The sequence below is a fragment of the Dendropsophus ebraccatus genome, chromosome 15 (genome assembly GCF_027789765.1).
Source record: "Dendropsophus ebraccatus isolate aDenEbr1 chromosome 15, aDenEbr1.pat, whole genome shotgun sequence".
Lineage (NCBI taxonomy): Eukaryota > Metazoa > Chordata > Amphibia > Anura > Hylidae > Dendropsophus > Dendropsophus ebraccatus.
Genome location: NC_091468.1, coordinates 46,212,027 through 46,238,651, shown reverse-complemented (window position 1 = coordinate 46,238,651; position 26,625 = coordinate 46,212,027). Strand labels below are relative to the sequence as shown.

Sequence of the window (26,625 nt, the reverse complement as noted above, 5' to 3'; positions counted from 1 at the left end):
GTATATAATACCATTAAGGAGGCACTGTATATAAGGGCACTGGTCGGTGTCTACCATTCTACAGCCAATACTGTTACTTACCCAAAACAAAGATGGAAGACGCACACCAATTCCATAGGATTGTAAAGCCCTGCGGTGCCATCTTGCCGAGGCCCAAAAGTATCTGTAACAAAAGCAAAACTGCAAGGAGTGCCTCCACGGTATCGCTAGTACATAATCCATACTGTTCTGTTCTGGAGTAACTAGACATTGCGCTATTTCTTATCTATTTACCTGAGTATCCTTGCCTTTGCTGTTGCCCTTTTAGGAGACACCAATACAGAGAACACTGCAACCTCTAGTGTCCGCACTTCCCAGCGTGACGTATAGGAGGCTGCGCGTCACGTGATCAGCGGCAGAGGTCGGCGTGCACTCTATAAGCCGCACTGAGGTAACGCTTGTCATGCCGGGTGTTCAGGGTATGTTGTGGTACTGCGGCTTATGGGGGTGGGTTCACCTATATGTTCTATTAGTGTCCGCCATAAGTGCCGGTGCGCAGTGACAGTGTTATGTGTAGGTGATTGCTGGTCTTTGTAGTTCACCCACTTTATGTAATAGCTTGGGTTGAGGTCAGGTTCTAAGAGCGTGTGCACCGAGCCTGCCCGTCCAGCGGGGGGTCCAACTCCTAGGCTTTCAGCTAATACAAAACTACAACTCCCATCATGCCTGGACGGCCACAGCCAAAGCTTTACCTACCCAGGCATGATGGGAGTTGTAGTCCTGTAACATCTGTGTGACTAACATGAGCTTATTTATTGTAGGTGAAGTTTTTTCTCATTCTCGGGACTGGTGAGGTTCCCATTACTTGTTCCCCCACCAACCAGTTTGTAACCCCCTATCCTGTGAATTGTGATACCCCTTTAAATCCAACGACACACTGCAAAAACACGTTTTCTACAGCAGAAGCTCATCTATATAAGGAGTGGCCCCTCTTTGATTAAAGGGTTTTTTTCCCATAGGTCAACTGCTTGGACCACCACTGACCATGGCAACAGGGATCCCTGCAGTTAAAGTGGACCTGTCGTGTCACAAAACTTTTGAGATGTCATAGAGACGTGTTGGAAGTTTTTGATCAGTTTGCGTCTGAGTGGTCAGATCTGTACCGATTGGGAAAAGACCGCTCTAAGCACGGTCCTCCCCCGTCTCTGTGTCACGGGATCAGTCAGACTTATAATTTAGATCTATGGAGCCCAACATGAAGGAGAAGTCCATTGAAAATGTTTATTAAAGTATTGTATTGCCCCCAAAAGTTATACAAATCACCAATATACACGTATTACGGGAAATGCTTATTTAGCTTTTTCCCTGCACTTACTACTGCATCAAGGCTTCACTTCCTGGATAACATGGTGATGTCACTTCCTGGATAACAGGGTGATGTCACTTCCTGGATAACAGGGTGATGTCACTTCCTGGATAACAGGGTGATGTCACTTCCTGGATAACAGGGTGATGTCACTTCCTGGATAACAGGGTGATGTCACTTCCTGGATAACAGGGTGATGTCACTTCCTGGATAACATGGTGATGTCATGACCCGACTCCCAAAGCTGTGCGGGCTGTGGCTGCTGGAGAGGATGATGGCAGAGGGATGCTCAGTGTCCCCCGGCCATCATCCTCATCATCATCTATTTCCCGTAATAAGTATATATTGGCGATTTGTATAACTTTTGGAGGGCAATACAATACTTCCATAAAAATTTTCACAGGACTTTTTTAACACTTACACCCGGACCGTTCAAAACTTTTGACATGTCTCTAAGCTTTGTTAAAATACATCAGATGAGTACATGTCTGTTCTCTATGGGTTTGCTGGAGACAGCCAAATGCTATATTCTGCCATCTTTGTTAGTCCACCAGGTGATCTCCACAGTTCAGAGTGCATGGACCTCTCCTGTCAGGGGATAGCTTACCAAATCAATGACCCATGCAAGTCCTGTCCAGAATAATAATAATTGTGCATGGAACTAGCCAGGCATGTGTTATTATGTCCGCAACCCAATCCCCCGGTGTGAGCCACATCTCTCCATGCCAAACTGAGGAAGGCAAGTGACAGCCCATAGTAACAAGTACCCACACTACAGTGATTGGTCGGGGTATCATCAGTCAGAACCCACTGATCGGACACTTACGGCCTATTCTGTAGATAAGGGATACATTTTTATTATAGGAAAAAAATCTTTTTAAGTATACCTGTCGTTTCAAAATGCGTCATAGAGACATATCAAAAGTTATTTTTTTATTAAATGACAGGTACACTTTAAGAAATGTTCAATATTCCACCATACGACTAAATGATGATTATTCAGTACATTTTTTGTTTCATTTTTGTTACTTAATTTCTCCTGTGTAGGAAAATGAACAGGAATATCTTACAGCGGATAGAGCAAGTAATCCAGGTCCACAACGTGTGCCGCCAGCTGAATATCCCTTGCCTCAGAAATCTGTCCACCAGACAGTGGAGACCTGTACAGATCCGCTCTCCTTCATTGTTTGCTCTTCAACGCTGTCCTCATACAAGCTCCTTATTAAAGACGACCACACAACCATGCAGGTTCTTGTCTGCAAAAAAGGTACTGATAGCAATGTCACATTATTCTATTATACCGCACACTGCATAGAGCACTGATCACACCATAGAAAGATAGATATTAGAGATGAGCGAACCGGGTTCGGGTTCGAGTCGATCCGAACCCGAACGTTCGGTATTTGATTAGCTGGGGCTGCTGAACTTGGATAAAGCTCTAAGGTTGTCTGGAAAACATGGATACAGCCAATGACTATATCTATGTTTTCCACATAGCCTTAGGGCTTTATGCAACTTCAGCAGCCACCGCTAATCAAATGTCGAAAGTTCGGGTTAGGATCGACTTGAGCATGCTCCAGGTTCGCTCATCTCTAATAGATATACCTCAAATAGAAACCCACATCCCAAAAAGTTAGGAGCAGTGGTTTTGGTATTCACACTCTGGTGCCAGCATAGTATATGCACAGTATTTAATGACACACAGCTACTGCCTGAGTTGTGTAATATAATCCACATGTAATGGTACAAATAGAAGTTATCCCTGTCAAATCCTGTACTCTAGAATTGATACATATTTTGATTACATATTCCCCCCCCCCCAAAAAAAACAAAAATCAAATTTCTGGTACAGTTGCAGCTTTCTCCCCTTTCCTAACGATGTCTGTGCAGCCCTTGCCGCATGATCACTGAGCCGTCTAATAGGCTCTGTAAGCAAGCACCGTTCTAGCAGATCAGCACTAGAGATGAGCGAACCTGGAGCATGCTCGAGTCCATCCGAACCCGAACGTTCGGTATTTGATTAGCTGGGGCTGCTGAATTTGGATAAAGCCCTTAGGTTGTCTGGAAAACATGGATACAGCCAATGACTATATCCATGTTTTCCATATAGCCTTAGGGCTTTATCCAAGTTCAGCAGCCACCGCTAATCAAATGCTGAAAGTTCGGTTTCGGATTAACTTGAGCATGCTCCAGGTTCGCTCATCTCTAATCAGCACTTGTTTACCCAGTACATTGGGGCATCTTATACAGCCCTAGGGCCTAAACAGAGGTATCAGCCCGATGTAAACTGACACAGGCCACATGAGGATTCCTTAAAGGGGCTATCCAGCGTTTCTTCTAGAGACAACACAACTCTTGTCTCTAGTTCAGGTGTGATTTGCAGTTAAGCTCCACTCACTTAAATACAACAGAGTTGCAAAACCTGCACCCAAACTGGAGACGAGTTGTGCTGTCTCTGGAAGAAAGTGGCAATGTTTTTGAACCATGGGGGTGAATGCTTTTCAGTTGCAATACATTTCTCCCTTTAGTGACTTTGGTTTTATTGTTTCATAGGAGAAGGTACAGAAGAAAGAAAAGCTAAAGCCGATCAAAGTGAAAGAGCAGAAAAAGCTGGTAGAAGGATGGCACGGCATGACCATTCGTGAGTTAGCCAGAGCCATGGAGAGAGACATTGGTGAGTTCCTTCTTGTAGCTGCATTATATACTGTATATATGTGCTAAAATACCTTATGCACTAATATAGACACACATTATTTCTTTGACACAAATGCCCAAAAAATATATTTTTTTATTTTTGCAATATGCAAGGGACACAATTCATAATTTCGGGTTATTTTTCAGATGATGTTTATGAAAGTCTCATGTACTCAGACTTTGATGTGGACAACTTAAAACCATCCTCAGCCCTGACTGAGGAGATGATCAAGGCAACCATAAAGAAGTCTGGTATGAAGTACATGTATACGGAGAAGAAGGTAGAAAAAGTGGTGGAAAATAAAGACGCCGTGAAAAGGTATACTAAGAATTAGATGGAATCTATTGTCCATGTCTTTCCAATCACCGGCATAGGGAGGCTTTCTTTGGGATTATTTTTTTTCTGGACTTTACTAAAATTCTCTGAAAAATTAATATATAGAGAGGATGCATGGTTCGCAAAAATGAAGGAAACTAAGAGCACAGGTACAACCATGTTATTAGGAATAATAATGTTGTTTAATCATTTATTGAATTTCCAGAGGTCCTGCAGACCCTTCTCTGCTGGTGCCCAGACACCCTGTAGTTACTATAATGGGACATGTTGATCATGGGAAAACAACATTGCTCGACCAACTGAGAAAATCCCAGATTGTCGCAATGGAGGCCGGTGGTATCACTCAACACATTGGAGCATTCAGTGGTGAGGCTTGCTTGGTTGTGCTACTGTCAGACATATAACTCTTCCTTTGTTCATTATCACTCAGTAAAACAGTTTAAAGTTTCACTCGTATTTTTTGTATTTTTAGTACAGGCGATTTTAAGAAACTTTGGAATTGGGTTTATTAGGCAAATATGCCATTATCTGCTTTCAAAAAGACTTTCCCAAGGTCTCCCTCCCCCCCCCCTCCTCCCTCTCATTCACTGCTCATAATCACGAAATCTTGACTGTTTTACATCAGTCAGGCCCTGTCTGTTCTATGGAGAGGGGAGGAGGGAGAATAAGTGGCAGCAGAGAGCAGAGAACAAAGGATTACAAAGCAGGACCTGTGTGAAAGCCTCTATTTATATGTCATAGAGGTCAGTGCTTACTTCAGAAGAGATAGCCCAGTGATGTAGCTGTTAATTAACTCTTTGTTGTCCTGTTTCGGTGCCTCATCTCCCTCCACCCCTCCCCTCTCCACAGAGAACAATGAAGACAGGGGGGGAGAGCTTTAAACTGCTTTCTCATGATAAAAATGCATTTTTCGGCTAATAAACCCAATTACAAGGTTTCTTAAAATCGCCTGTACTATTGATTTTTGAAAAAAAAAAAATAAATAATAAAAATAATTAAAGGTACACTTTAAGACCTAATGCTAAAACTGATAACCTTACTGCATGTATTGTTCTCCACACCATCCACAAGCTTAGATGCTGCACATTCGATATATAGCTGTATAAAACTTGTCTGTGTCTTTCTTTCTGCTCTAAAATGACTCTTCATTTCATTGGTGGACAATGTCCCCTGGGCGGGGCTTCACAGCAGTGGGGCACTCTCCCCAGCCAGGAGATGGGGCCCAACTGCCGTGAAGCTCTGCTGAGTGGAACCCCAGACCACAGAATCCCACCTGCTATCTGTTTCAATGGGATGCCTTGTGTGCCTCCTTTCTCTGCTCTTCTCCACTCAAAGAATTGATATGTCATAGGCTTTTAAAATGACAGTAACACTTCGAAGAGCATTTCCTCTTGGCATATACTACTAGATATATACATATATATACTAGTATGTCTGATATATTATCAGAAATCGTTGTTCTAAAATAAGGAATAAAATAAAAAGCTTGTACATAGCTTAATGTTTCTTAGCTTGCCATTCATGTCCCCTTTCTGTTTGCCAGTGTGTTTAGCTTCAGGGGACAAGATCACTTTTCTTGACACTCCTGGACACGCAGCCTTTTCAGCAATGCGGGAGAGAGGCGCTAATGTGACAGATATTGTTATTCTGGTAGTAGCAGCAGATGATGGCGTAATGAAACAAACCATTGAGTCCATCCAACACGCCAAGAATGCTAGAGGTAAATTCTCAATTTTATTTTAATTTTATTAATAGCACAAAGTGCAACAAAAATATTTTTTTTAATTGTGTCTCTTTTCTATTGTTATGAAGGGCACTTTAGTACTACAGTACATTTTTTTGTATTGTTGATTTCCCCTATAACTAGGACTTACATATTATCCCAGTTACAGGAGGGATACAGCCCCTTACTTCTCAGTGCAGAGCTCCTCCAGCAGCGGCCTGATCTCCGGGCAGTCTCTGAAATAATGTTCTGAAGTGTCTGCATGTGGGTCAAAATGTAAATAATTTAGGTGGACAGTATAAACACCCCTTCAAGTCTGCGCAGATATAAAATGCCAGTATGAGGTATTTTTTTTACATGTTTTCTTTAATAATATAAGGGTTTTTCTTTACTTTACTACAGTCCCTGTCATTCTGGCTATAAACAAGTGTGACAAACCTGAGGCCAATCCAGAAAGAGTCAAGATGGAGCTCCTATCTCATAATATAGTATGCGAGGAGTTTGGGGGAGATGTCCAAGCAATTAACATTTCTGCATTGAAGGTAATGTCAGTGCAAAACTACGATGTTTAAAAAATTGTGATTGCATTGTTACATGCACATATCATGCAGTTTGGAGTACAGTATGGAGCTGGAAGCTATGTTCTGTAAAAAAAAAAAAAAATGAAAGGAAAAAAAAATTCTATTAAGATTTTATTAAAGGAGAAGTCTGGCCAGACCCATTTTTTTTAGCAAGTGCTGAGGAAGGGGAGGATAAAAGAAATAAAGTGCTCTTACTTCCACTCCGCTCCAGCGGACCTCACATGTCTTGACCCAGGTCCCCACTCGTACCTGGAAGCGTCCGGGAAGCTGAGCCGCAGGATGCGGCCACCAGCGTTGGAGCCGGGGAGGGTAGAGCATTTTATTTAGTTTATTCTCCCCCTCCCCATCATTGGCCTGGTCTGGCCGGACTTCTCCTTGAATTTTAAGTAAATTGTGTTCAGGCTGAGAGTGATGTAAATTTTTAAAAAGATGTCAGTGATTTTTCTTGCCTCTGATATAGACACTGATGATTGCAGTATATTATTGCTGTATATACCACAGTCTATACAATACACAGAATTGGTAGTCCATGAAACTTAGATTAATTGGAAAGAAAACAAACTGTGGCATTATGCACAAGTACCATACTTCTTTTACCAAAACCAGTACAATAGGCAAAAATGCAGACAAAAAAGCCAGAATATACATGGATAAATCCTCTACATTGTGTTTTGCAGGGAGAGAACTTGCAAGCTTTAGCGGAAGCTGTCATCACCCTATCAGAGATGTTGGAGTTAAAGGCAGATTCTACAGGCTTGGTAGAAGGAACAGTCATTGAATGTCGCACTGACAAAGGGAAAGGGTATGTAACTTGCCTCACAGCTTTTACTGTAATTATACATTAAAAAAGAAGTCCGGCGAAATCTTTTATTAAAGTATTGTATTGCCTCCCAAAAGTTATACAAATCACCAATATACACTTATTATGGGAAATGCTTATAAAGTGCTTTTTCCCTGCACTTGTTAGTGCAGGGAAAAAAGCACTTTATATGCATTTCCCATAATAAGTGTATTTTGGTGATTTGTATAACATTTTGGGGGCAATACAATACTTTAATAAAAAATTTCGCCAGACTTTTTCTTTAATGTTTCAGTCTTGTTGTAGATATGTTCACACACTGGTTTCCACAACTCACAAAGTAGCTGAACCATTGTGGGATATTTGATAAATTCTGATGTGTATGTCTTGCCAGCAACTTTAATGGATGCCTGCCTCAGTGCCTCAATCTTGAGTATCAGCCTATTCAGCCAATAATCACACTGTGTAATAGGTCCCTCACCCAGTGGTCACAATGCAGTCTGCTGCATCTTCATTTGTGCTAGTTAGAGACTTCAGTCCTCACATTATAATGCTTACATCTAACCTTACTTATCGTTTTTTGGACTCCAGCCCAGTGACCACAGCCATTGTGCAGAGGGGGACACTGAAAAAAGGAGCGGTGCTGGTGGCCGGAAAAGCCAGGGCTAAAGTGCGGTTAATGTTGGATGAAAACAACAGCATGTTGACTGAAGTGTTGCCGAGCATGCCAGTGGAAATAGTGGGCTGGAAAGAGCTACCGTCTGCTGGAGATGAAATCCTGGAAGTGGAGTCTGAGGTGAAATATTTGACCTTTTTATTATATTGAAAACAATTAGCAGTTTTCTAAGATATATGTGCAGTTTTGAAATTTAGTTTTTAGCACTATAGTAATCCTTTATATTAGGAGACTATAAATGACTACGGTCATGATATGTAAATAGTGTGAAGCATTTGCCATGAAGAAGAACTTTCTTTTGTTTAATGTACAATGTATGGAAATAGATTTTCGACACAGACATAAAATAAATATCAGTGCATTATAAGCATGGCAAGCTATCTAGAACTAATATTTACATTTGCATTCGATATAAGCTAAGGACAGTTTAAGACTAGCATAATACATGTGCATTTTTTGCATTCGTATTAAAGTTGCAGTCCAACTTAGTCCAACCCAGTTGAGTCCCAGCCCAACCATGTTTCTTATGACCCAGACAGCTCAGATGTGTTGGGCTCATCCTACAGGGACTTGTGGCCTAAGCTCTGTAATATAGTTGGTCATAATATTTTATGTTGCAAACTTGTCATTTGTATATTTCAAGCAACGGGCCAAAGAAGTTGTTGAGTGGAGAACATACGTAGAGGAGCAGGAGAAAACCAAGAAGGATATGGAAGTGATTGAAGCCAAACAGAAGGAACACAGAGACGCCCATAGGAAGCACCTAGACACCTTTATTGGCATGACCTGGAAACAGAAAAGTGCTGTCTTGTACAGGGCTAAGAAAAATCTTATGAACAAGAGACCAGCTGAAAAGACAACACGGGATACACCAATAGTGTCTGTTATAATAAAAGGTTAGTGTTAAATAGTTTCATCCACTAAGTAACAGTAACTACCTCCTACACCTCAGCCATCACAGGTAAATCCATAATCTTGTAGAAGGGCATCTGTTATCAGGCAGCAATGTGTTGGGGTCCTATTCCACGGGCCGAGGAGGGCCTGATCAACGATGTAAACGAGCGGCGATCTGCTAGATCGCCGCTCGTTTACTGGGCCTATTCCACGGCCCGATGATCGTTGAGCGAGCCCTTGCAGCATCATACATTACCTGGCTGCAGAGCTTGTCCTCCGCTCCGTCTCCTCCCCGGGTCCCCCGCGCTCTATCTTCTAAATGGCCGGTCAGCTGAGAGGCCACACTCAGCCAATCACAGGCCGCGGCGGTCCCGGCCTGTGATTGGCTGAGCGCTCTGCAGCTCACCGGCCATTCAGAAGATAGAGCGCGCGGGACCCGGGGAGGAGACGGAGCGGAGAAGAAGCCCTGCAGCCAGGTAATGTATGATGATGCTGCTGCTGTTTCTTCTCAAATCGTCGGTCGCCCGCCGCGCACCGCTATTCAACCGTAGCGATGCGCGGTGGGGGAACGATGATTTTAGGTCTGGCCCTAAATGAACGATCAGCCGATGACACGATCATCGGCTGATCGTTCTCTCTATTTCACCGAACGATAATCGGCCGCATCGGGCCAAATGGGGCTGATCCGGCCGATTATCGTTACTGTGGAATAGGGCCCTTAGAAGTAGAAGACATCAGCAAGTGTAAGGTTTAGAGCAACTATATCAGCTAGGCGATTCATAGTACTGTATATCAGTTATGGACGGTCTTGCAGGGCTACCAGATCTCATTCCTGCACTTTGCATACATATTGTTCAGAGGTGTGAGATAAAGTTGCTAGGATCAGCTTCTAGCTAACACTGGATCAAGCAGAGTCTGGGATGGAAGGGAAGGACTTTTATGGCCCTTAAAACTTTAGGAGCTTATGAAAAGCCAATTTAATACATTGCATCAAAGAATAAAATTATTTGACTGTGTTATGGAAACGCATCTGGATATATGAGAAGTACCTTCTGTACTAACCGTGTCATCTGTTTCGAATGTTATTTGAAAGGATCTACTGGTATGTGATGTCTTGGTGCCTAATACCCCAGAACTACTTCAGAGGTCTTGTGGGGTCCATGCCTTGATAGGCCAGAGCTGGAGGGGGCGTCATAATATTGATTAGGTGGTTTTAATGTTATGGTTGATTTGGGTATAGGTCTGTATACCTTTTAAATACAAGCATTGTATGTAATAGGATTTAAACCTTTTAAGGTTTGCAGATGCCAGTGTACCTTCCTGTATATTGTATTGTCGATGGGATTATTTACCAGCTGGAAAGTTGTTGTTTTTTTATCATGTTCTTGTGTTGTTCAGGTGACGTTGATGGATCGATTGAAGCCATTCTCGGTGTATTGGATACATATGATGCAGATCATGAATGTGAACTGGATTTGGTGCATTTTGGAGTTGGAGACATCAGTGAGAGTGATGTTGCTCTTGCAGAAACTTTTAATGGTAAGAAAACTTCAGAGTGATTCTGACTCTCTCTCTGCTTTCCCCACTCTTCTTGCCATGTGAGTATTAAAGGGATTGTCTGGGCAAAACAAAAACTTGCTCTAAGGCTGGGTGTTATATAAAAATAACATAATGTGCTCGCATCCCCCGATCACCCGTAGCTACCTTGCTTCCATTGATCAGCTGAGCAGGCAGGTCTTCTAGGGTCGGGAGAGCTAACAGCCTGACCTGCAGATCTGGGATCATGTGTACTTCTTCTAATGTAATTATTTCCACTTTTTCACTTAGCCTCCATATACGGATTCAATGTAAATGTTAACAAATCCATTCAGCAAATTGCTACCAAGAGCGATGTCCCTATTAAACTTCACAAGGTTATCTACCACCTGTTTGATGATTTGAAGGAAGAACTCAGCAGTAGATTACCGGACCTAACAGAAGAGTCTGTGAAAGGTGCGTAGAACAATGGTTTAGAGAGTTCACGCATCAAGTTTTAGGGGATCTATCAGCAGGTTAGACAAAATCTAACCTGAAGGTATATGTCTTACGTTAAGTTAGAAGTGATTGATGGAGATTACAAGAATGGGGTACCTTTGTACTCTAAGGGTATGTGCACACTGAGTAAAACAGGCAGAATTCCGCGGCAGAACTCCGCCTGTCACATAGTCCGTCTATGGGAGAGCGCGCGCTCCTCCGCAGCCTCTGCTCAGAGAAGTGACAGAGTGGAGAGCGGCGGCAGCGGAGGAGTGCACACCCTATCATTCACTCCCAGCAGCACACTGAGCACGGTGGGATTCTGCCGCGGAAAGATTCGCTGTAGTATTCCGCCGTATTTGCTCAGTGTGAACATACCCTAACTGAACAATTGACACTTAGCACGGCCACTTCAGTCTGTGAGACTGATGGAAATAGTTCTCATAGATGCTGAATGGAGCAGCAGCACAAATGATGTATTTTTTTTTTTTTTTTAATCAGGTAATTTTTATTGAACATTTTTCAATTTTAAAGTAAAACAATCCTTTCCTCCCTCAACCACCGCCCCTCACCCCCCATGGAACATCATGTCCTTAAGTGGCACGTCAAGGCAAATATTGTATACAAATAAGTACGCACAAGTAGGACATAAAAATGGTTTACCAACCAAAAAAAAAACTTTACCTTGACAGGCAGGAGGTCCGACCCACATTTAGCATTCAGATTTTGTAGACTTTGTAGACTAGGGCAAAGACACCTCTCCAGTACGTCTCTAATTCTGGAAACTCCACATAACATGGATGAGATGGGCTCCTTGCGTATGACAACAGGGGCATTTAGAATCAACTTTCAAACCTATGTCATACAAGAATTTAGAAGTACGATACACTCTATGAAGAAGAAATCGTTAAAATTTCCTATGTGTTTCAGACAATGCTAGTTTAGGCTCGTTTACTGGGCCTATTCCACGGCCCGATGATTGTTGAGCGAGGGCTGCAAGGACATCTTTACCGATGTCCTTGCAGCCCTTGCAGCATACATTACCTGTCCAGGCTTCTTCTTCACGCTGTCTTCGATCCCGGGTCCCGCGCGCTCTATCTTCAGAATGGCCGGTCAGCTGACAGGCCACACTCAGCCAATCACAGGCCGCGGCGGTCCCGGCCTGTGATTGGCTGAGCGCTCCGTCAGCTGACCAGACATTCTGAAGATAGAGCGGGCGGGACCTGACAGGTAATGTATGATGCTGCTGCTGCTTGTCAAATCGTCGGTCGCCCGCCGCGCACCGCTATTCAACCATAGCGATGCGCGGTGAGGGAACGATGATTTTAGGTCTGGCCCTAAATGAACGATCAGTCGATGACATGATCATCGGCTGATCGTTCTCTCTATTTCACCGAACGATAATCGGCCGAATCGGGCCAATCCGGCCGATTATTGTTACTGTGGAATAGGCCCTTAAACTGTGCTTCAGCTGCATGACGTAACTGTAGATATCTATAAAACATAGCTTGCGGCAACTGGAATTCCTCTTGTAGCATGGTGAAAGATTTCAAAATTCCTTCTTTATAGAGCTGGGATACCCGGCATACACCCCTACTTTCCCATTCACTACTCCCCTCCGATATAGTAAAATGGTATAAAGCAGGACTATTCCACAGAGGTGTATGTTCAGTGTATCCAGTACAACCAAGATAACGTTTTAACCGTCTCCCACACTTTCCTCAGCAAAGGAGTAATAATTAGAACATCTGGCAGTCTGGTTTGTGCCGCAATTTCCGGGAGATAAATGGGTAACACACCACCCGACTTGCTTTGAAGTAACCTACCATTCGGCCCCAGTCTGTCCAGCTCATCCCATCCTCTCATTTGCTGAAACAGTGCAGCTAAATAATATAAATATGGATTTGGAACTGCCAGCCCTCCATCGTCTTTCCCGCTTTGAAGCCTATCTAACCTAATCCTAGCAGAACGACCATCCCATATTAGTTCCCTAAAAAGAGATTGGATTCTTTTAAAAGATATTTTGGGCACCCACACTGGTGCATTATGAAGAACATACAGAAACTGGCATAAGGATCATTTTCAGCAAGGTTTGCCCTGCCAACCATAGAGAGAGGAAGCTTTCTCCATACTTTTGCCTGTGTCCTCGACAGTAGAGGAGTCAGATTCAGCGCCAGATATTTAGATAGATTTGGGTGTATATGGATACCTAAATATTTGAATTGCTGTACCACCGGCATATGTACTAAAAGCAGATCAGGAAGGGGGTCCAATGGCAAGAGTACTGATTTGTCCCACAAATGATGGTGGATGTGAGATCTGAACTGTTATCAGATTATGGTTCTGAATATGGTGGCACTTGGCACCACCAGTTGGTAACCAGAAGTATTTCTTATCCTTCCAGGCGAGGCCTCTGTTCTGGCTTTATTTGATGTAACGGTAGGAAAGAAGACTGTACAGGTGGCAGGCTGCAGAGTGCAGAAGGGATTTCTGGATAAGAAGTTGAAGTTTAAGTTAATCCGTAACAATGATCTTCTATGGGAAGGTAACATTGACAGATTCTGATTTTCATCACTTCAGACTGTATGCGATGGCCAGTCCTGAAATACCACATTGTCCCCCACAGGATCATTAACTTCTCTTAAGCACCACAAGAACGACGTCCCAACCGTAAAAACCGGGGTGGAGTGCGGCCTGAGCCTGGATCAAGATGTGGAGATTAAAGTTGGAGATGAAATAATTTGCTTTGAAGAAAAGACAGTACCACAGAATATATGTTGGGATCCTGGATTCTAGGTGTGTATCACCTTTCAGATCCCTTTTTTACCAGTTTATTAAACTAATTATTCTATAAGATGCTTTCCCCTGCCTCCTGACAGGGAACAACATAAAGCAGGATGGAGGGAAGAGCAATAGGGCAGGCACTACCTCTTTAGCAGCATTCTATACATGTCAGGATATAAAGATCTGACACTTGATGTGATCCCGATGTTCAAAAGCAGTCCTCTATATGGGGGCTAACTTCTGGTTTAAACAGAAAAGTAAGTCCTGGTCTGGTGGTCAGACAGGGATTACATGACACAGCTGCCTATAAGGAAAGGGTTCAAAATTGTATGGATGCAACGGAGCAGATATATAACAAACCCTGTGGGAATATTCTTGGTGAATTAGCTTTACTTATCCAAAAAAAAAAAATATTTGCTTAAAAAATCAGCTGCTGTATGTCCTGCAGGAAGCAGAATATTATTTCCAGTCTGACACAGTGCTCTCTGCTGCCACTTCTGTCTATGTCAAAAACTGTCCAGAACAGGAGAGGTTTTTTATGGGGGTTTGCTGCTGCTCTGGACAGTTCCTGTCACGGACAGAGGTGGCAGCAGAGAGCACTGTGTCATACTGGAAAGAATACACCACTTACTGCAGGACATACAGCAGCTGATAAGTACTGGACAACTTATTTTATTTTTAAGTAGAAGTAATTTACCAATCGGTAAAACTTGCTGGCAGCAGTTGATTTTGAAGACAACTTTTTTTTTTCTTCGCATAACCTTTTTAAGGCAACCATAAATAGACATGTTAGTAATTATTAAGGGGCAACACTTAAATTCGCCTTATCCACTGTGTTTTTAAATAATTAAAATTCTTGGAGATGCCAAAATACCCCGTTTAATATACTACTGTAATGTCCTTTCCTTGTTTATATTCTGTGCGAGAACTGACCTACAGTAACATAATGGCGTATGTGACATAGTCCGGGACCATTCGTATCTGTCTTGATTTACGTGTCTTCTCTTCCTGTTCACAGTTCGTGATTCCTTTATTTCTCTACTGTTGCAATCGGTCAGACAAATGGATACATACACATTTTATATCAAGAAATGATCCTCGGTGGCAAAACAAAAACCTTCATGATCAAGACAGTAATTTTGGCTTCATATCTCAGTATATGAAATGCACATACTTGCTTCCCTTATGCAGCTTAAGACTATTCTTCGAAGAAAGTTCATCATGGTCATGTAAAACGATGTTGTAAAATCTGTCAGATTTTTATATTTATTTTTGTAAAAAAAAATGAAAAAAGCAGAAACACTTGTAAATTAAGATCTAGGTGTATTAAAATATTACATCTCTGGTGTTTTATATTGCTTGTCGCCTTATAAGTGTAATGTAGTAAGACTTCCCAAGCCACTTACCCTTACTTTGGGCCAGGTCATGTCAACAGCTGGTTTCTTGGTACAAGACCCTGTTGGTCTGTTCTGAGGAATTGATGGTTCAGTCGTCTTTGCAGAAGTGTAGCTTACTGCTGTTTGTGTTTCTTTGTTGTTAGCTGCTTGATCATTTTAGTGCAGCTTTTTGGGGGCACAGTCATTATATAATAAGCATCATGCCTGGGTAGCCAAAGCTTTGCTTTGGTTCTCCAGGCATGATGGGATTGTAATTTTTCAACAGCTGGAGGGCCGAAGATTTCCCGTCCCTGACCTGAAGGGATTCAAAGAGTTTAAAAAGAACCAATCGGCCCAATTGTCTGTCTCCCTGCCCGTGTCTAGTCAATGCTCTCTCCCTGTCAGCATGCTAGATAGGAATGAGTGACAGGTAGAGAGGCCTGTTACTGGCCCCTCTCCCTGTCAGTCATCTCTGCTTAGTGTGCTGGCAGAGCCCAGCGCCAGCGGATTTAATTTTCTCCAGTATAAAGCTTCTGCTGCTTTATACTGTGCTCCAGGGAACAAAGTCAGCCCAATTGGGCTGTTTGGTTCCCTTTAAGGCCTCCTTTACACGTCTGTGTGCTGACCACATTTCACAGACTGAAGGCGTATCTGTAAATGGGATTTGCTGCCAGAGTATTACACAACCACAGCTATGTCACTCCTGTACTGTAATGCTCTGGCTGTTCAGGAGCTCACTGCATTATAGGCAAATGTGCGTTCAGTCCATAAAATACAGCCAGCACATAGACCAGGATTCACAGAGTGAACCCAGATGTGTGAAGGCAGTCAGGTCAGCGATTGCTTGCTCCTCGTTCCCCAGGAGCTGCCCAGACAATATTTAGATTGTTTGGGTGGCCCATAGTCCATTGTCACCGCTCCTATTACACGGTACAACGGCCAGCAGACTATCCTTTTTTTTTTTTTTATAACATGTTTAGCACGGCCTATTACACCAAACGATTATGGAATGGCCGATAATTGTTTCGGGTAATAGTACCCTAAATCAGTCATTTAATAGCTCTCAAAAAGTTTAGCCCTTACCTACTTCGTCTCCCTCCCTCACTTCCTAGTCCCTCTCAGACAGGTAGAGGCAGGTAAAGGGAGGACCTTGCAGAACCTCGAGGACTAAATTAAGGTCCCAGGGCTCTAAAGGCTGTCGAAAAGGAGGGGCCAAATGGACCACCCCCTGAAGAAAAGTCTTCACCTGAGGGCGAAAAGCAAGAGCCCGCTGAAAAAGAACAGACAGGGCGGAAACCTGAGAACGCAAGGTTGAATGACTGAGGCCCTTATCCAGACCGGATTGCAAAAAAGAAAGAATCTTGGTCGTGGAACACACCAAGGGGTGAAAATTATTCTGTTCGCACCAAGAAAAGAAGGCCTTCCACACGCGATGGTAGATCCGAGCCGACTGAGGCTTACGAGCCTTAAAGCGTAACTTTAATTTCAGTAGCCAAAAAATGAAATTCCTCAAATAAAAAGCCCATGTGTTACCCTTTAAAAAGAGCCCTAAACTGTGTTAATAGCGTGTACGCTCGCTGAGATATCCCCAGTTGTTTGGCTCAGAAGAATAAATGAATTTTTCTTCTGGCTGCATGAAAGTGGGTGTGGCCTATCCCTCATCTCCCTGGCTGCGTCCCTCCATTCACTGAGCAGCACCTTAGCAGATGTATCACACACAGAGGGATCAGATAGAGCCCAAGCATACAGTATCACAATGTAAGATTAGATACAGAGCCCCAGCAGATGGTATCACACACAGTGGGATTAGATACAGTCATCTGCTCTCATTACACTGTAGGATAATGTGAGCCATGGAGGTGGGGGCACCTGCTACAGACCTCTGATAGTGAATGTTATATGTACTATGGAAGGACTACAGCTGTGTTGTGCTAGGACTTGTAGTCCTCCCCTCAGTGACTCACCCACTCTCCCTCATGCAGCACATTGGAGTCATGGCTGGGATGTCCCTTCTTGTTGAAGCACTGAGTACTTGTCCCTCCATCCATCTCCACCCCTGTGCTGCTCCTCACACACAACACCCTCAGCTCTGCTTAGTGACCTCTGTGAGGGGAGGGGGGGAGAACCTGCTGCTAGGAGGTGGGGGAGGAGGATTTGTTTCTGTTTCTCTCTGTGTCAGGGCTGTTATCTCATCCTCCTGTCAGAGTCTGTATATCTGCAGGGAGGGGGCGTATCCAGCAGGAATGCAGAAATAAGTCAGAGCCAGACAGAGCTGGAAGGGCATAATCAGCCTTATGTATTTAAAAAACTTCATTTTAGGTTATTAATGTATATTGCAAAAATTGTTATCATGCCCTAAGCTAACTAAAACTGAAAGGTCAAAATATTTTATAGGTACGCTTTAAGTATGGTTCGGATGACTGGTTCCAAAAACCCACGAAACCTCAATACCGCAGGGCTTCACAGCCATGCTGTTAAACTCAGCGGAGGTAAATTGGGGTGGAATATTGGCCTTTGTGAAAGGAGGTCGGCCCGCAGGGGAAGACGCCAGGGGGCGTCAGCCAGGAGGTGCACTACGTCGGCACTAGGACCGGCGCGGCCAGTCTGGAGCGACAAGAATGGCAGGAACGTCGTGTGCCTTGATGCGCTTCAGGACTCGTGGGAGAATGGGCAGAGGAGGGAAGGCGTAAATCAGGGAGAACTGCTCCCATGGGGGTCACCAAGGCGTCCACCGCGAACGCGCGAGGATCCCGGGCTCGAGTCACATAGGTGGGAAGTTTGTGGTTCAGCCTGGAGGCAAAGAGAGCCACGTCTGGGAATCCCCAACTCCGGCAGATTTGAAGAAACACCCCGGGATGTAGAGACCATTCGCCTTGATCCAGTCGTTCGCGACTGAGAGTCTGCCGCCCAATTGTCCACCCCGGGAACGGGGACTGCCGAGAGAGCCGGAACGAACAGCTGCGCCTAATGGAGAATGCGAGTGGCCTCGGTCATGACAGAGCGGCTCCTGGTGCCGCCTTGACGGTTCAGATAAGCAACAGCAGTGAGGTTGTCGGTCTGTATATAAGAAATAATGTGTGGTATGATAGGTAGTATAATCTACCCAGCGATATTACCTCGTTCTTGTAGCGTTTCCTCAAGATGAGCTGTCCTTCTATGATTAGAGAGACACATACTCACAGTAGATGCTTTCCATTGTTTTATTTTTCTTTTTCTTATGCAAGGTATATCGCAAACATAGCTCACAGGCTGAGTAATTTCATGAACACATGCCAAACACTATGGCCTCCCGCCGGACGTTTCGGAGGACGGGACTCCTCCTTCCTCATGCGTGGAGAACGTAAGGGAAAGGAACGTCTTATAGGTTAAAGCACGTCATAAGATTAACCCTCAATGAGACTAAACTTAATACATATACCCTAAATTTATATAAATGTTATAATAATACTAAGACGCATGATCTAACAGGGAAGGAACCACTATTAGTCAATATATAATGATCGCATCACAAAAATGCTCGAAAGCTGCACACTTCATTAAGCCCTTGCGGGCTGAGTGTGCCCAGTTTAGTTATCCAAAAGGTCTCTTTGCGTAACAGGCGTTTACGGTTCTCATCACTGTCTGTGCACACCTCTATCTGCTCAAGCACCTGCCACCTGAGATCACATACATTGTGTCTCATTTCGGCAAAATGCCGCGCCACTGATGTCTCTCCAAATTCCGTACTGTCTTTCTGTTCTTTACTATTACTAAATTTCCTAATTGCAGCTTTATGTTCGTTCAATCTAATTTTAACATTTCTGCTTGTCTGTCCGACGTATCCTAGCCCACAGGGGCACTTCAGGAGATACACTACGTTCTTATCATTACAAGTGTAGAACCCTTTAATCTTGAATCTGGTACCCTGACTGGGATGATGTATAGAATCCCCCTTAATTATACTATTGCAATGCTGACATTTCATGCATGCAAAAGTCCCTTTTCTACTACTGGCTAAAAATGTTTGTCTACTTTTTTTCTTCTTTTGGATGTCACTTCTAACCAACATATTGCCAATAGATGTATTCTTTTTGTACGCAAAAACTGGTTTATCTTTAAACAGTTGTCCATATCTGGGATCACTAGCCAGTAATCCCCAATATTTAAGGACACTCTTCCTGATTAAATTGGAGTGTTTGTCATATGTCATACTGAACAAAGGTCTCTTATTACCCTTACTCTCTTTCTTTTTCTTACATCTTACTGTTCTCCTCTCCATGCCCTTTACCTCATTTTCTATCTGTCTTATCTCTCGTCTATTGTAACCACGAGCTACAAATTTTTCTGTCATCTTACTAGCATTCTTTTGGTACTCATCATCGGTACTCGAAATCCTTTTGGCCCTGATAAATTGGGATTTAGGAAGGCTTTTAAATACATGCGGAGCATGTTGGCTCTTCCGGTGTAGCATATTATTCCTGTCCATGGGCTTCGAGTACAGAGTGGTACCAAAAGTGTCATTTTCCTTTTTAACCTGTCCATCCAAAAAATTTATTTTTTCAACATCATAATCCAAAGTGAATTTGATAGAAGGATGACATGAATTTAAACGTGAAACAAAATCAAGTAAATCACTCTCGCTGCCAGTCCATAGCAGGCACACGTCGTCCACATAGCGAAGCCACGTGGACGACGTGGGCATGCCACAAGCAGCAATGAACCTCTCCTCAAAGTTATGCATAAATATATTGGCTAGGCTAGGGGCTACTGATGAGCCCATAGAAACGCCATACAGCTGTAAAAAGAAATCAGAATCAAACCTAAAATAATTCTTGGTCAGAACCAGATTCAGAAGACCCATGAGAAAATTAATCATTTCATTGGTTAACTTACAGTTCTTACTTAGCTGTTCTCTGACACAGAACATTCCCTCATCTTGAGGAATGTTAGTATAAAGACTCTGGACATCCAGAGTACAAAGAAATGTAATATCATGACAACTTACAGTCTCAAGGACATCAAGAAAATGTCCCGTGTCAGTCAAACAGCGATCAAGTTTTTTTACTATGTCCTGCAAAAATGAGTCTACATAGACCGACAAGGACTGCAGCAGCGAACCCGAGCCAGACACAATGGGTCGGCCCAGGTGGGCTGCTGCAGTCCTTGTGTATCTTGGGAAGCAAATAGAGGACAGGAACCCGAGGATGATCCACATACAACATTTTAGCCGTTTTTTCTGAAATGATACCACCCATGACAGCATCATTCACATACATATCCACATCTTTTTTAAACAATTTAGTGGGATCACCACTCAATTTGCGATAGACCTTATCATCTGCCAACTGTTTCATGGCCTGTCAGAGTCTGTATATCTGCAGGGAGGGGGCGTATCCAGCAGGAATGCAGAAATAAGTCAGAGCCAGACAGAGCTGTAAGGGCATAATCAGCCTTATGTATTTAAAAAACTTCATTTAAGGTTATTAATGTATATTGCAAAAATTGTTATCATGCCCTAAGCTAACTAAAACTGAAAGGTCAAAATATTTTATAGGTACCCTTTAAGTATGGTTCGGATGACTGGTTCCAAAAACCCACGAAACCTCAATACCGCAGGGCTTCACAGCCATGCTGTTAAACTCAGCGGAGGTAAATTGGGGTGGAATATTGGCCTTTGTGAAAGGAGGTCGACCCGCAGGGGAAGACGCCAGGGGGTGTCAGCCAGGAGGTGCACTACGTCGGCACTAGGACCGGCGCGGCCAGTCTGGAGCGAAAAGAATGTCAGGAACGTCGTGTGCCTTGATGCGCTTCAGGACTCGTGGGAGAATGGGCAGAGGAGGGAAGGCGTAAATCAGGGAGAACTGCTCCCATGGGGGTCACCAAGGCGTCCACCGCGAACGCGCGAGGATCCCGGGCTCGAGTCACATAGGTGGGAAGTTTGTGGTTCAGCCTGGAGGCAAAGAGAGCCACGTCTGGGAATCCCCAACTCCGGCAGATTTGAAGAAACACCCCGGGATGTAGAGACCATTCGCCTTGATCCAGTCGTTCGCGACTGAGAGTCTGCCGCCCAATTGTCCACCCCGGGAACGGGGACTGCCGAGAGAGCCGGAACGAACAGCTGCGCCTAATGGAGAATGCGAGTGGCCTCGGTCATGACAGAGCGGCTCCTGGTGCCGCCTTGACGGTTCAGATAAGCAACAGCAGTGAGGTTGTCGGTCTGAACACGGACCGGGTAACCCCTCAGGAGATCGGTGCACTGAGACAGGGCGAGGAAGATGGCCCAGAGCTCCAGGATATTGATGTGAAGCCGAGCCTCCATCGACAACCAAGAGCCCTGAGCTGTGTGGCTCCCGAAGACAGCGCCCCCACCCGGACAGGCTGGCATCCGTAGAGATGACCAGCCAATTGAGGGGGAGAAATGAGCGGACGGGAAGGACCACCGGAGACCTCAACCACCAAAAGAAGCTCCCTGCGAACAGCAGGGGACAGGAGGATATTCATGTGGAGAGACAGATGGGACCTGTCCCACTGAGACAGAATCGCTCGCTGCAGATGGCGCGAGTGAAACTGAGCGAAGGGGATCGCCTCGAAAGGGGAGACCATCTTGTCCAGGACTCGCATGCAAAGGCGAATCGAACAGGGGGAGCCTGAGCAGAGCAGAGCGACTGCCGAGCGCAGGGAGGCAACCTTGTTGGGAGGAAGGAGAACGCGGGCTGTCTCGGTGGAGAATAGCATCCCGAGAAACTCCATAGAGCGCGAGGGAAGTAGGGAAGATTTTTGGTAATTGATCACCCAAACGAAATTAGTCAGGAGATCGATTGTGATCTGGAGACTGGACAGAGTGTCCTGTTCAGAGCGGCCCTTAACCAAGAGGTCGTTCAGGTATGGCAAGATAGCCACCCCCTTTGACCGAAGCAGAGCCATCAAAGGTGCAAGGATCTTGGTAAAGACCCGAGGCACAGTGGCGACAGGGCAACGAACTGAAAATGTCCAGAACCAACGGTGAAACGTAGAAAACGTTGATGACTGGCTGCGATGGGAACATGCAGATAGGCGTCGCGGATGTCTACAGACGCAAGAAATTCGTCCTGCTCTAAAGACGCGACCACCGATCGCAAGGATTCCATGCGGGACCGCCGAAGGTGAACAAACCTGTTCTGCCACTTCAAATCCAGGATAGGACGGACCGAGCCGTTCTTTTTGGGGATTGTGAACAGATTGGAATAGAATCCCTGGAAGCGCTCGGGATGGAGGGACTGGGACCACAACTCCTTGAGCTAGGAGATTCTGAACCGCCTGAAAAAGCTCGGAAAGCCGCGCCGAAAAGCGTGGGAGATTTGATGGGAAAAAAAACAAGGAGGCGGAATGGACACGAACTCGATATTGTACACCACCTCCCTAGCCCACACATCGGACACATGGGCAAGCCAAATCTCCTTGAAGGAGAGCAGGCGACCCCCTACTTGAGGGAGAGACCTGAGTGGAGAAGGACCCTCAGGAAGAAGACTTGGGGGCAGGACCCTTAGAACGGGTTGAGAACGGGGCTGCCAGGAGGGACGGGGTTTGAAGGAGAGCTTCCTAGAAGGAGCTGGAGGCGTATCCTTAGCCGGGCGACGATGTGCTGGAGGCTCAAAGGAGCGGAAACGGCTGGAACGCCTGGGAGGCTGAGGGCGTCGGGACCGGTTATGAGGTAGCAAGAAACTCTTCCCCCCTGTAGCGTCCGAGATTATTTTATCCAGCCGCTCCCCAAAAAGTCTGTTTCCTGCAAAGGGTAAAGAAGTCAGAGTCTTCTTGGAGGCAGCATCAGCTGACCAGGATTTGAGCCAGACAGAGCGTCGGATGGCTGCAGAGTTTGCCAGGGCCCGAGCAGACAAACGAGCGGCTTCCTGAGAAGCGTCGCACAAGTATTTGGACGCATGCAGAATCTGCGAGGCCAGAGACAGAAGATCCTCACGCGGAGTGTCCAGGGAAAGGTCATGGGCTGCTTGGCCTCAGAGGAACAAAACTTGCTGACCCGGGATGCAGCAAAGGTAGGACGCAGGGCCGAACCAGCTGCAATAAAGACAGACTTCGAATAACGTCAACTTTCTTGTCCACTGGGTCAGTGATTGAAGCACCATCTGCCAGAGGCAAAGTAGTAGCCTTAAAATGAGGGGTCGCTGGGAAGCGGAACCGCCTGCAGTGAATCTGTCTTAAGGGTCAGAGGAACACCAAGAAGGTGACCATGAGGCAGAGAGTCTAGGTCTCTTATGAGACCGTCCTCTGGAAGGGGAATCAGGGGATACCCTGGAGGGTCCCCCTGCTGTGGGTGCCTGGGAGGGCAACTGCTCAATGGCATGGATCATGACCTGAGACAGCTTCAAGAGGTCACCAATTGCCTGGGACAAGGACCTAGCCCACTCAGGAAAGACTACATCTGAACCTGGAGGGGGGGCCTCCTGGGAGTTGGCACCAGGGTTAAGGCACAGCAGGCAGAGGGAACCAGGCTGACCGCAGGGGAACTTATTACAGCGAGCACACACAAAGTGTGTCGCCACAGCCGCGGGAGCGAGCTGCCTAGGGGGGTCGTCCCAGGGACCAGACATGGTAACTAGGGCGGTTGGCCTGAGGAATTGAGGAGGGGGGATATCACCCACTGGGTAAGCCTACCCGATCCTAGAGCTGCTGCTGCACTGGATGCTGAAGCTGCTGCGGTGGGTTGCACAGGGAGCTTTGCATCTGACCTGCCTTGGTCCTGATTGTCCTAGGACGACCACAGGGAGAGAGACAGACCCCAAAAAGGGGGAAGAGGGGAGGGAAGTGGACGGGGGAGATACTCACCTGTCCGGCATCTTCAGATGCGCGTAGGGTCACCCCTTCAGTCACCTCGCACCTGGGTGGAGTAGCGGCATCCTGCCGCAGGAAGCAGGCGTTGGGGGGCGGGTGACCGGCGCAGGGAAAGGAAACTTTCCGTGCACCCACAGGGGGAACTGCGTCTGATGTGGCAGCCCACGCCGACGGTCCCCCTAATAATCTAAGAGGCGGAGTCACCACTTCTGTCTAGTGTCGCCTCCTAGTGGCAGTAGCCTATACCCACAGGTGCTGTGTCCCCCAATGACAGGCACAAGAAATGGGGCACTTAACCCCGTTCCTTGCTTGGATGGGTACAGTGCGAGCTCAACCTGGCTCCCAAGGGTTCAACCCCTTAAGGGCAAAGCCAATTTTCGTTTCTGCACTTTTGCTTTTTCCACTTTGTTTAAAAGTCCATAGCGCTTGCATTTTTTCACCTAGAGACGTATAGGAGCGCTTATTTTTTGCGAAACCAGTTGTACTTTGCAATGACAGGCATTATTTTTCCATAACATATGCTGTGAAACGGGAAAAAAATCATTTGCGCTGTCAAATTGAAAAAAAAAAAAGAATTTGTTTTGATTCCGTGGAGTTTTGCATTTACGCCCTTCGCCCTATGGTAAAACTGACTTGTTATGCATGTTCCTCAAATCGTTACGATTACAACGATATAACATATAACATGTATAACTTTTATATTATCTGATGGCTTGTAAAAAATTCAAACCATTGTTAAAGGGGTTGTCCGGCGATAAAAAATTATTCACAGAATAACACACATTACAAAGTTATACAACTTTGTAATGTATGTTATGTCTGTGAATGGCCCCCTTCCCCGTGTCCCACCACCCCCACCCGTGTACCCGGAAGTGTGGTGCGCTATACATTACCTGTCACGTGCCGACCACGGTCTCCGATCCTCAGCAGTGACGTCTTCTTCGGGAGGCCGGCGGATCTTCCTGAGTGCCAGCCGCCCTCTGCAGCGTCATCCGAAGCTCAGCCGCGATTGGCTGAGCATAACTGTGCTCAGCCAATCGCGGCTGAGCGGCTGATGACGCGGCCACGTCATCAGCTGCGATTGGCTGAGCAGTTATGCTCAGCCAATCACGGCTGAGCTTCGGATGACGCTGCAGAGGGTGGCCGGCGCTCGGGAAGATCCGCCGGCCTCCCGAAGAAGACGGCACTGCTGAGGATTGGAGACCGTGGACGACACGAGATGCGGTGAGTATAATGCACCACACTTCCGGGTCTAGCGTGGGTGGGGGGAAACACGGGGAAGGGGGCCATTCACAGACATAACATACATTACAAAGTTGTATAACTTTGTAATGTGTGTTATTCTGTGAATAATTTTTTTATCGCCGGACAACCCCTTTAACAGATATGTTCCTTAAAATCGCTCTATTCCCAGGCTTACAGCGCTTTTATCCTTTGGTCTATGGGGCTGTGTGAGGTGTTATTTTTAGCGCCATGATGTGTTCTTTCTATCGGTACCTTGATTGCGCATATACAAATTTTTTTGCACTTACGCCGTTTACCGTGCGAGATCAGTAATGTGATTAATAGTATGGGCGATTATGCGCGCGGCGATAGCAAAAAAGTTTGTTTATATTTATAAAATGGAAAAAGGGGGTGATTTGGACTTAATAGGGGAGGGGATTTTTTATTAATAAAAAAATATTTTTTCTTTTATTTTTACTTTAACTAGAAGTCCCCCTGGGGGACTTGTATATACACAGCAAAGATCGATCAGATCGGTGATAGATTGCTATGGCCTGCTGCAGGCCATAGCAATCTATTGCCGAGCCAGGATCAGCGTCATTCCGACGCTGAGGCCTGGCACGGGCAGAACGGATCTCCTCCCCGCGATCGCATGGCTAATAGAGGCCCTGCCCGGCTGCACATGTCAGCCGGGATCAGCGCCGTTCAGAGGTGTTGGGGGTGTTATGTTTCGAATAAAACACTTTCCTCAGTCGTGTGTTTATTTATTACAGGCTTCGTATTGGAAGCTGTCTGTTAGATGGCACACTTACTAAGTCGGGGCTTAGTGTTTGCTGTTTTAGACTGGCTAACTCTTCCCCCGCACCAGGCGTACTAGGAAGTTCCACAGCGTCAAAATTGGGGCTTCTGGACTGGGCGATAGCAATCTTGTATTATTAGGCTGGGGAGGAACAAAATAAATGCGTCTTGCCACCCTAATACTACTAGGCTGCTGCTGTTTGGTTATTGAACCTGGCTGGTCATGAAAACGGGTGGAACCTTGTGCATTTTTTGTTTAAAGCGCATGCACCATCAGTATGTCGCACATAGAACAGCACCAGGAAGCCAGTGCCGCAGTATTTTTTTTTTCCCCCCCAGAGGGAAGAATATATACAGCCTGAATATACTGAGAACATAACTTTGAAGGGGGGTTATCTGGCATTTGCAAGCTTGGCTGCGGTCATGTTAAAACAAATGAAGTATGTTAACCTGTGTATGATTACCTCTTAGCAGGCGGACAGAGGTAAGCATAGGCACATTTTTTATATGACCGCAGCCATATAACGAAGGTTTAGGGCTAGTGCAAAGATAAAAATCAGACCCTAGTGCCTAAAA

General features: G+C 45.3%; 1 protein-coding gene across 2 annotated transcripts; it reads left to right on the top strand.

The window, feature by feature from the left end:
- The first annotated feature begins 363 nt into the window (after nt 1-363).
- Nucleotides 364-15,166, top strand: MTIF2 (mitochondrial translational initiation factor 2). Of its 2 annotated transcripts, none has more exons than XM_069954463.1 (15): nt 364-430; nt 2,393-2,612; nt 3,899-4,019; nt 4,187-4,358; nt 4,582-4,742; nt 5,920-6,096; nt 6,502-6,641; nt 7,358-7,482; nt 8,071-8,275; nt 8,799-9,051; nt 10,448-10,588; nt 10,877-11,041; nt 13,467-13,607; nt 13,689-13,858; nt 14,865-15,166. In XM_069954463.1, exons 2-14 carry the CDS (start codon nt 2,397-2,399, stop codon nt 13,856-13,858), a joined length of 2,187 nt encoding a protein of 728 aa, XP_069810564.1. In that variant the 5' UTR covers nt 364-430; nt 2,393-2,396; the 3' UTR covers nt 14,865-15,166. The 2 variants fall into 2 exon arrangements, with proteins under 2 accessions (XP_069810564.1, XP_069810563.1); XM_069954462.1 differs by having other exon boundaries at nt 377-458.
- Nucleotides 15,167-26,625: the final 11,459 nt, after the last annotated feature.

Coding starts and splice junctions, on each gene's coding strand:
- MTIF2 (XM_069954463.1), top strand. CDS start 2,397: ATGAACAGGAATATCTTACAGCGGATAGAGCAAGTAATCCAGGTCCAC. Junction 8,276..8,798: donor TCCTGGAAGTGGAGTCTGAG/GTGAAATATTTG, acceptor GTATATTTCAAG/CAACGGGCCAAAGAAGTTGT. Junction 9,052..10,447: donor AGTGTCTGTTATAATAAAAG/GTTAGTGTTAAA, acceptor TGTGTTGTTCAG/GTGACGTTGATGGATCGATT.